The 11,007-nt window shown below is 36.4% G+C and overlaps 2 protein-coding genes across 2 annotated transcripts; one reads left to right on the top strand and one right to left on the bottom strand.

Annotated features, from left to right (window-relative positions):
* Window positions 1-1,656: 1,656 nt before the first annotated feature.
* LOC133685197 (probable (S)-N-methylcoclaurine 3'-hydroxylase isozyme 2) lies at window positions 1,657-3,846 on the top strand. Its single transcript, XM_062106886.1, has 2 exons — window positions 1,657-2,601; window positions 3,170-3,846. Exons 1-2 carry the CDS (start codon window positions 1,693-1,695, stop codon window positions 3,782-3,784), a joined length of 1,524 nt encoding a protein of 507 aa, XP_061962870.1. The 5' UTR covers window positions 1,657-1,692; the 3' UTR covers window positions 3,785-3,846.
* A 2,113-nt stretch (window positions 3,847-5,959) lies between these two features.
* On the bottom strand, window positions 5,960-9,240 carry LOC133689016 (scarecrow-like protein 28). The gene has a single exon (XM_062108721.1). It carries the CDS (start codon window positions 8,352-8,354, stop codon window positions 6,354-6,356), a length of 2,001 nt encoding a protein of 666 aa, XP_061964705.1. The 5' UTR covers window positions 8,355-9,240; the 3' UTR covers window positions 5,960-6,353.
* Between the last annotated feature and the right edge of the window lie 1,767 nt (window positions 9,241-11,007).

Raw genomic sequence — 11,007 nt, 5'->3', positions numbered from 1 at the left:
AAAATATAATGACAAAATTAAGAAGAAAAAAAGATGAAATTGACAAGAAAAAAAGATCTTTCGACCCATCTAATTACCTAGCCTGATTTAAAATTGAATCATGTAAGGGTTATTTTGATATGATTTAGTTGATTTGACCAGTTCAAAGATAACTCGATCGATTGTTAAAAAAATTTGAAGGAAAAATTGAGAAGGAAAAAAAAAGAAATAAAGGAGGGGGGAATGAGGAAAAAAAGAAGAAAAGGAGACGAGCTTCAGTGAAGCTCCATAAACTTTCCCCCAAATTAAGATGTTTGCTTACCCTTTCATGATGTGTCAGTCAGTAGTCCTAATTAAGGCACGATTTGAGCACCATAAAAAATCCAAATCCCAAGCACATACGTCGTTGTTATCACATGCATTAATCCTCCTGACAGTATCATATAATTAATTATTTTATGCATCCAGTTTATCACTGGTCAATATTGTTGATGTGGGCAAGAAAAAGCAAGTAGACATCCAAGAGTAGGTTTCGATGCAGTTGAATGCAATGCCACAACACATCAAAAGGATGTCCAAGCTCTTTGATTATTAACGGTTATATACATGCATTTCGTTTTTGTTTCAGACTCATATTGGAAAGCACCACCTTGATACATTAATTACTCATTAATGGCGTCGTACGTACGTAGTTCATTAATTGTACAGATGCTCACTACGTACTCCAACATTATCTATCCATCCTGCTACGAGAGCTTCTTGGATGTATATGAAAAATTAATGGATCTTGCTATTCTTCTGCAGCTAAAGCACTGCTGTCGGTATTTGAGATGAAAAGAATGGAAAACCCTCCTCTGCAATGATCATTACTCCCTAGCTAAAGCCATCCCTTTCAATCTTCGGTGACAAAAAATGCTACCTTTCACTACTCGAAAGCTCTTCCAAGTGTGACCCAAAGAAAGGGAAAATATTAAAAATGAATTTGCTATCCTGATCGCAAAAGAATTCAGATAATTAGGAGTTGGTCGAGGAATTCCTGATCCATTATTTAAAAATAAAAATTAAACTTAAAAAGATTCTGAGCTTAACTGTTTAAATTTCTAGCTAGTTTGCTTTAAGCTACCTAAATTCCTAATAAAAAAAGAAAAAGAAAAAAAGAGGCAAGCTCAGAATACACAATGCAAATGATTTCGAGGTGTCGTTCTTTCTGTCCTGCATGCCCGCGAACTGAGATGTGCAAGTAACACGATCATAAGAGATTAATCTCGACGAGGAAAAGGCTGTCGATCTCTTTCACAACCCTACATCACACAACTATATATGTCCATTGCAACATATGTAGGAAAAGGCAGTATCGTCATGTATACTTTGAGCGATGAAACTTGAAAGTGACAAGAAACTTGCAAGCTTTTTAATTTTTCTCCTGACAATGGAAAGTTGCAGGCTAATTTATCGCTGATCAGAAGCCATGCAGTGATAAATTAAGAAGAAACATGAAAATTTGATTGTCAATTGCAGGAGCAGATAATTCTTAATTATACAACGATCCCTGCTGAAATTTAATTAGTTAGCATACACCATTCACTCACTGAGTGGTTGAGGAGAGTCTCTTTAATTACTATCAAGCTTGCATTGATTTCTTTTCATTTATTAAAATGCCAGTTTATAAACCCTTAACGCATTGCCAAAAAACCAGCTTTGGCTCACAAAATTATGGCTCAAACTAGCTTAACTCAAGCAATCGATCTCTTCTCTCCTATTCTCCTTCTCCTTCCTCTTTTGCTTCTGATCGTCCTCAAGCACTTTAGACACAATTCATCACGGCCACTTCCTCCAGGTCCATATCCATGGCCAATCTTAGGCAACATTCTCCAACTTGGAGATAGGCCCCATATCACCCTAACCCATTTTGCAAAAATCCATGGACCAATCTTCTCATTAAGACTTGGGACCCAACTTGTGGTTGTGGGATCCTCTCAAGCTGCTGCCATTGCAATCCTCAAGACTCATGATAAAATTCTTTCAGGGCGACATGTTCCTCACATGGCACCAAGCAAGAGTTCAGAACTCAACAAATTATCACTGGGTTGGGTTGTTGAGTGCAATGAGAGGTGGAGGTATTTACGCACAATATGCAAAACTGAGCTTTTCTCACTCAAAGCACTAGAGTCCCAAGCATGTATAAGAGAGAGAAAAGCCAAGGAAATGATTGGTTTTATCAATAAAATGGAAGGGAAAGTAGTTAAGATTAGAGAGGTAGCAACTGCTACTGTTTTTAACATGTTGAGCAATATTTTAGTGTCGAGGGATCTTGTTAGCTTGGAGCATGAGAGCGAGGATGGAGGGATGAGTTCGGTATTAAAAGACATTGCAAGGTTGGCTTCTACTCCAAATATATCTGACTTTTACCCAATACTGGGTCCATTAGATCTACAAGGTTTAAGGAAGAAGACTATGGAATTGCACAGGAGGTCTTTTAATATGTGTGAAGCTATCATCCAAGAACGAAGAGCGGGGGGGGAGGGAAAAGGAGACGGTCCCGATGCTTCAAGACGTAGAGACTTTCTTGACGCTCTTATCCTCAATGGTTCAAGCGATGATCAGATTGACATTTTGCTTATGGTTTGATCCCATTCTTTCCATCCCTCATGATTATTCGAAGTTTGATTTTAACTTTTTTTTTTTTATCCTGGTCCTTCAAATTATTGAATATTATCATTTGAACACTCAAATTATGCTTTGAAGTATATACATATTAACTTTATGACTTTTATTTCAAAAAAAAAAAAAGAAACTTTAGGACTTTCAATATAAATTATCAAGACTTATTATCCCAATGCTTTCCAGGATCAAAGACAGGTTGGCGAAATAACATCTGCTTTGACCCAGCTCTTAATTTCTTTTACAAATTATATAAATAATAATTGATTTATTTGTAAATTGCGATTAGGCTATTTTCAATCTTCTACTATTAATTTGTTAACTGGAAAATACATTAGATGATTAATTTGGTATCTTACAACTAATCTACTAAAGTATTTTTTGAGTATTTCCCAGTTAAAATCCACTTCTTTTAATTAATTTATTTATTTTTATAACTACCTCTGCGAGTTTCTATCACTTATTTTACACGAACGGAAAACTGAACATCAATCTGTATTCCAATTGTTGTTTCATCGTGACATTTCAGGAGCTCCTTTCTGCTGGCACAGACACAAGTAGCTCGACCATAGAATGGACAATGGCAGAGCTGATAAAGAATCCGAGATGCCTAAAGAAAGTTCAAGAAGAGATTGCAAATGTAATAAATATGAACCGGGATACAGGATTTAAGGAATCCTACCTTCCACAGCTAACATACCTTCAGGCTTGTGTCAAAGAAACCCTCAGGTTGCACCCTCCAGGACCGTTTCTTCTTCCTCACCGCGCCATCGACTCTTGCCAAGTGATGAATTACACCATTCCAAAGAACACTCAAGTGCTAGTAAATTATTGGGCTATCGGACGAGACCCCAAGAGTTGGGAGGAACCAGTAGTTTTTAATCCAGAGAGGTTCTTGAGCTCAAATTTGGATTTTAAAGGGAATGACTTTGAGTTCATACCCTTTGGCTCAGGAAGGAGAATCTGCCCTGGCCTGCCGATGGCTGCAAAACATGTTGCATTGATCATTGCTTATTTGATCCTTTTCTTTGATTGGTCTCTTCCATGTGGAAAGAACCCTACTGATTTAGACATGAGTGAGAACTATGGCTTAACTTTGCGGAAGGAACAACCTTTACTTCTAGTTCCGACTAGTAAAAAATGAGTGCGAGATGATTTAGCTGTCCCTCTTGCATTCTAATAATAAACATGTCTTGTTTTGATGTTTGTGGCAGTTGCATTTTAGTTTCCCAGGCCTGTTACCATTCTCCATGACTGAATCAGGATACTGTGATTGATACTGCAATAACTTGTACCGGTAAAATACAATTTGTGTAAGGTATAGTTTAATTGGTCAGACTCTAGGTTTGGTTTCTAGAAGTTACTAGTTTGAGTCTCACAAATTTCAGGCTACTAGAGACTTACATGCTCGTTAACTTCAGGATCCGTAAAATTAATCGAGATATGTACAAACTGACCCGGACACTCATGTTAATAAAAAAATATATATATAATTTGTGTCCTTGTGCACATGGAATTATCCAATATGATAAGAATTCAAACTTCTTTTTTTCACTTTCACTCCATTGTTAACCTTTTTGTATCATGTAGTTGTTAATAGAACATCAAGATTTCCCGCCCCAACTTGCATTAACAATGTCAATGAGATGTCTACCAAGAAAAATGAAAGGCAGCACTCTCCTGCCCCATTTCCGTATAGAGACATGCCAAGCGATGAACTATAGGATCCCAATAACTCTCAAGTACTAGTCAACGTGTGGGCAATCGGACTGAATGGGAATTAGGAAGCCTCACACGCATTCTTACAGTGCTGCAATTTAGGCTCCAAACCGGGGAGACCAAAGCCAAACTAAAAGGAAGAAAGGAGGCCAAAATCGAGGGGGGGGCGGGGAATTCTGCTCAAAACCAAGCCCATGTAAGGTCATCTGGGCTCAAAACCGAGATGGGCTGGATAACATGACAAACAAAGCTGCCAAAACCAAGCAGCAAGAGAGAGGAGAAGAAGGACCCAACCAGGTCCAATAAGTTGCCAAAACTTGGCAGTTAAGGAGAGGTCAGGCCCAACAAGTTGCCAAAACGGGGCAGCTAAGGAGAGCAGAAGTAGGGCCCACCAAGTCCAACCGAGGAGGATAAGAAAATGGGTAAAACCTAGCCCACCGAGCCCATCCATGGAGAAGAAGAAAAGGGGCAAAACCGAGTCCAGCACCGGGAAAAAATTTGGCTGCAAAACCGAGTCCAAGTCCAATAGCTAGAAAATGGGTTCAAATCAGAGCCATGGATGTCCATGATTATTTGGTGTTTCAAGAAAATCTCTTTGATTTTTAAATAATAAAATAAATATATCTTTATACTTCATCTAATAATTTAAATTTTTAAATTAAAATAGTTCTTTAATATAATTTCAAAGTATCTTATTAACCAAATAATCATAAGTATATTTTTCACCACCTCATTTAATTTGATAAAAATTAAGTATAAAATAAAATGAATCTTTGTAAATTTCAAGCTCAAAATATTTTCATTTAAACAAACATATTAGAAAATAATATAAATTATATATTAAAATTTCACAACTTAAATTTTTAGATTAAAATAATTTTTTAATAATAATACACCAAACAATATTGAAATACGCTCACATTGTCTTACCTAATATCTTATTTCACAGATTAACAGGGGTGGTGTCTCCGTGAAAACACTTGTTTACTTGATAATTTTGCTATTGTTCACAATAAAGCAATTATTTCAATGGTAGGCCATGTATAATGTTTGTGACCCTACTGTCTACAATACAAATACCTGTAATTCATACATGTATAAACATTCAAGGATCACGAGGCATGAATAACAAACATATCTATACGTAACTACCTAAAAATAACTTTCTCTTAGTAGACATTGCATTGCTATTTGTACTTTGCTTAGTATTTTAGGGTTTTCAATTTCATAAATGAGATTTGTTTTATATGAAGACATGAACCCCCTTCCAGCCCAAATAAATGTGGAAAGGTTCAAAATCATTTGAAGTTTTTTCAACTTTGTTACATTCAAATCAGAGCAGTTTCTCAACTCAGTATTTAATGTTAATGAAAATGGTTTGAACTCTTGCCCTTTGGTTCGTGAAGGAGAATGCTATTCATGGCTGCAGAGCAGGTTGCCTGCTATTCTTGCATTATTGATCTATTTATTTTGTTTTTGATGTATTTTCAAGTGAAAACAACCCGTTAACTCGATATCAGATAACTAGCTTCATGCTTCTGAAAATAGCCAGCTGGTGTTGTTTAGAGTTAGGATTATCATTAGCAAGGAAAATCCACAGTAACAGATCAATAAAATATTTCCACATATGGCAATTTAATTCCCAAATACATGATTTTTGCATTTCTACTAATCCTTCAACAAATAAAACGAACAAGATAATAATAACAGGACGACAAAGAATTCATCAATACATAAATAAAGAATCAAAGAATAAACGTAAAACTGACTCTGAATTCTATGGACCGAAACCTAGAAACCTGCCCTGAAAAGAACTGGAATCGGTATGAAACTACTGTATTCATGCAATGGATCTTGTGCTATTAGACTGACGAATCTTATCTGCAACAAAAAATGAAAGAATAATCACAGCTTCTTCTACCTACAAAGAATTTAGTGTCCCTTTCTGTATGCAAGAATGGAAAGAATTGTGTTGGTTATGTATGAAAAAATCTTCAACTTGGCTGAGAAAAAGAGGATGAACTCCCTGCAATGTCTAAAGGTGTCCACGCTGAGACTGTGTAGAGAGGCTGATCTAACCAACTCAGAGTAAGCGCCGCTCCCTCCTGCCCGTGCTTCTTAACTTGGTAACTATCACAAGAGTACATCTTCAATAGCATTTGGCTCTGAAGCATTTCCCTCTCACTGATTACCAAGCACCGGAGGCCTCCTTGCTCCATCAACTTCTTCCAATTGTCAAGCATTTCATGCCTTTCATGCCGGTCACTTCCTTCACAAGCAACAATGTTCCTAATTTCTCGAGCATACATCTCCTCTATTTTGATCCTAACCGGGCTGTCAAAGGGAAGGCTAGAATCAATCGAGTCAAATAGGGCAGAGTAGTACTTCAACGAATTGCAAACTCTTGTTTCCAAATTAGGGGCATTGTGTTCTGCTTCTTGCTCTGCCACAATGACTATTGCGGGGTTTGTGCTTCGGATAAGTCCCAGGAAATCCCTCAGTGCTCCTCCACTCCCATCATATAGTGTCTTGTGCATCTGGAAAACACAATTAATAGCCACACACTCCCTCTCCTTCACATGGAGCATCCACAACCTCACATCTTCTAACCTGTCCACTACTGGATGGAACTCGAAAGGCAGGTTCAATGCCTCAGCAAATCCAGCAAGCCTATCTCCTGTCTCATTAAGCTCTTGCTTAGACTCGCCTATACCAGTGATTCTAACATGGCTAGGAGGATTAGTCCTGGAGGCCAAACTCTGAAACAAAGTAGGCCATTGAAGCCCTTGCTTAATGTCAAAGTCTATAATATGAACCCTATCTTTCCCTTCAAAAGCCCTCAACAACATCTCATTCGCAGTGAAATGAATGAATTTTGGAATTGGGCTCACCTGATTCAGAAGCCTCAATGCAGTCCCTGAATCATCGTCAACACGATCAAGTTCCCGAGGAGCAGTTATATGAAAAATGTGAGGCCAAAGCCTTGTGACTCTGAGAGCTAAGGCCTCAGTATAATAAGCAGCAAGGCGGCTAATAGGAATTCCTTTCGGTGAAGCAAGCCCCCCCAATTCAGCTAGAAAATGGTTGATCCCAGCGATATTCTTCAACGTAATTGCTTCAACACAAGCTGTAAGTAAGCTAACTAGCTCAAACCCCTGAAACTCTCTCTGGTCCGTTTCTGCAGCCTCCATCGCAGCACCTTCTTGAGGATGAGGATTCCTAGAGCCATTACCCACTTCATGCTCCACTACATTCTCGCTTAGCCTGAGGCCTAAGCTTTGACTCTCTGATGAAGTACTTGAACCCGAGGCTTCTGTTACTGGCCTTTGGCTACTCTCTCCATCCTTTTCACCTAGGTCAGTGATCTCAGTTATAACAGAGCCCACCCATGGATTGTTAGACAATGGCAAAGGCGGGGAAATCACTTCACTAGGCACAAAGTAAACCCTCTCCTCATCTCCTGAACATGTCAAGGAGAAAGGAAATTGTTGAGGGTTAAGGCCTCTAGGCACCTCCAAACTTGGTTGAAACCAAAAATTGCCGCTCCCCAACTGACCTAAACTCAAACTATCACCACCTTCACAAAAATCATCAGGTTTAACATTATCATTGTTACCCCTTTTTCTCTTAGCCCTATTAATGCAAGACTCATCAACTGATTGCTCCGCAAACCTCTTCAAGCTCTTACCCTTCTCCCAAAACTCATCTTTCACTGATTGATTGCTTGTTGCCAATGGGGGGAGCCTGATATTCTGCTTGAGAGAGCAACTGCTGGTCTTGGACTCAAGTGGTTTATCCACTGACAGGCCAACACCAACAGGCCTAATGGGCTGCGACCGCGATGATTCTTTGCGAGAGAAAGTACACGGCAAGTCCAATCTCTGTGTGCTCATTGAAGGTAACTGAAAATGGCAAGCTTGAAACTGCGCAGGTGATTCACTCCTCAATCTATGCCTTGGTGACAGCAATGTTGAACTAGAACAACCGGCCAACATTCTCTATGCCCTTCCAATTTTCTTTTCTTTGATTTTGTGTGATTCTCCCACCCTATTTTCTTCTATTTTTTCTCTCCCTATCTCTCTTTGTTTCTATAACAAATCTTCAACTATGAAATGTGTGGTTTACTTTATTGTGTGCAAGTTCTACAACTTTGCATGTATATTTGAAAAGAGAAATCAAGAGAGACAGCTAACGTGAGTGTGTGAATTTTTCTTTTTTCTTTTTTCTTTTTTGTGAAGAAACCAATAAATAGGAATCCGATGAGTAAGAACGAAAATCAAACAAAAGATTTTGTAAATTGTGTAAGTGTTCCTATATGAACAATGTGAGTATGCAACTGTTTAGCAAAAGAATATGCAAACAAAATCCCCCAACCCCAATAAAAGAATGAAAGAATTTGTAAAACTAATCAATCAAACAATCCAAGTATAAGAAAACAATCATCGGATTCCAACACATTCAAAACAAAGTCATTGAAACAAACTATCAACTCTGTTCACTTCATGAAAGGAAATGCAGAAACATACTTGCACAAACTGCTGGCTGAAATCAAAACAACTCTTTAAACCCAGATCAGCATTTGAAGTTTCCATCACAGTAGCTAAATTGAAGCCAAAATCAAGAAACCCCACTTCTTCAACCATGCAGCATGATGTGATCTAACTCTTTTAGCATTCACTCACTAACCGAAGAAACCATAAACCATAAAAAGGTTGTGTTTTTATATACTAAAACTTTTGCTTCTTGTTTCTCCCTGTCTCCCTTCTTCACTCTCCACTACTCCCAGTCCTAGTACTATACTACTACTATGCTACTAGTGGTATAACTTCCATAGCTGTCTCAGTCATTGCTTTTTCTAAGACTGGCTTGGTTTTTACCAGCACTAGGGAAAAAATATGATTACTGTCGAAAGGGGTGTTCGAGAAGACTTGGGAAACTGATTTCTGGTCGTTGGATTTTGATCGGATGGTGGAGAATGCAGTTCAAGTGACCGTTGGAGTATGTCGGTGAAATATGACCGTTGGAGGAGGTGGTGTGTACGGAGGGTACGTGAAGACGTGTGAATATGTTTATTTTTCTTTACTTTTTGGTATTTTACTTTGTGACTGTCACGTGGGATGCACGTGCCTGTCCCCTTGATAGTTGATACCACTTCACTCGACCGTTAGGTTATAACCGGCTCATCTTTGTTCAACTCTGGTGGGGCTTTTTTGTGTGATTATCATCAACTTCCCATAACCTCCAATGCCATTAACACACGTGGTGCACTGTCAGCCATAATTAGAGTCTAATTATGTAGTCTGAGTGAACTTTGAAAGATAGTTGTCTAACTCTGCCTTGGGCCCATTATTGGGCCAGGTAAAGCTAAATGAAGTTGCAAGGAAATTTGTCAGCTCCGGCAGTTTTATAAGATAACATGTTTTTGATTGGAAATATACTAAAATAATTATTTTTTATTTTAAAAAATTATTTTTATATTAATATTTTAAAATGATAAAAAAATAAAAAATAATTGATTTTAAATAAAAAATTAATTTTTTAAAAAAATCTTTTTAAAACGCAATTCCAAATATCCTAAAAAAAAACTCCAAATAAAAATACATTAATTAATATTAATATTATTAATAATAACAAATAAAGTAGAATGGTGTTCTATTATCTAAATATTATTCACCCTCTCGCATTTGCCTCCTATTCACTCAATTGCTCATAGCTATATTTTTTAATTTTATATCCCTTAAATTTTTACTTTTTACAATTTGGTAATTTGAGATTTTATTTTTATTTTTATCCTCTCAAGAGACGTAAACATGGTTTTATGTTTTGTTTTTATTTGTTTTCTCCAGTATTTCTCATATAACAATTAAACATTAAATTAAAGATTGAGTTAACAAGTCAAAGCCTTAGGTTTTATTGTTAAAACAATTAAACATTAAATTAAAGATTGATTTAACACAAGACAAAGTCTTAGGTTTTGTTGTTAGAACAATTAAAAGAATAGATAGCAAAATTATTAATAGAAGAGAAAACAAAGCCTCTCGAGTCAATACTAACAACTAAAACATGAAGGTGTTTTGATGTATAAACATTACTCATCCTTTCACATTGATAGCTAATTTATTCCTTCTAGAATCTTAATTTTTTTTATTTTTAATACTTTGATCATTAAACTATTTATTTTAATTTTATTATGTCTGCATGATTTTATGTTTTGGAATTTGTTTTGATTTGCATCATCTAGTGTATTTGATGTGTCAAATCAACATAGTAGAATTTTAGGTTGTTTTTTTAAAAAAACAAATTAAAAGACCAAAGACAAAGATTAACATAAAAAAAACAAAGCTTTTTCTACTTATATTCCTAAAGACCACGAAGAAGCTCAATTTGGTCTTTTAAGTTTCATCATTTGCATGTATTTGGTCCTTAAATTTCAATCATTAATAATTATGATTTTAATATTTATGAATTTATCTTTAAGAGAGAGACTCAATAAAGATGTTTTTTTTATTTTCAATAGTGTTTGAAAATGTAAATCAAAACTCAATAATTTATTTTAATTTAATTTAAGTTTTACTCTGATTAAAATGTATTTAATAGTTATAAATAGGGTTTTAGAGGGCCAAATGATTTTATTTTTTTTCATATTTT

Source organism: Populus nigra, chromosome 1, assembly GCF_951802175.1.
Source record: "Populus nigra chromosome 1, ddPopNigr1.1, whole genome shotgun sequence".
NCBI classification, from domain to species: Eukaryota; Viridiplantae; Streptophyta; class Magnoliopsida; order Malpighiales; family Salicaceae; genus Populus; species Populus nigra.
This window is presented reverse-complemented; position numbering and strand designations above follow the sequence as displayed.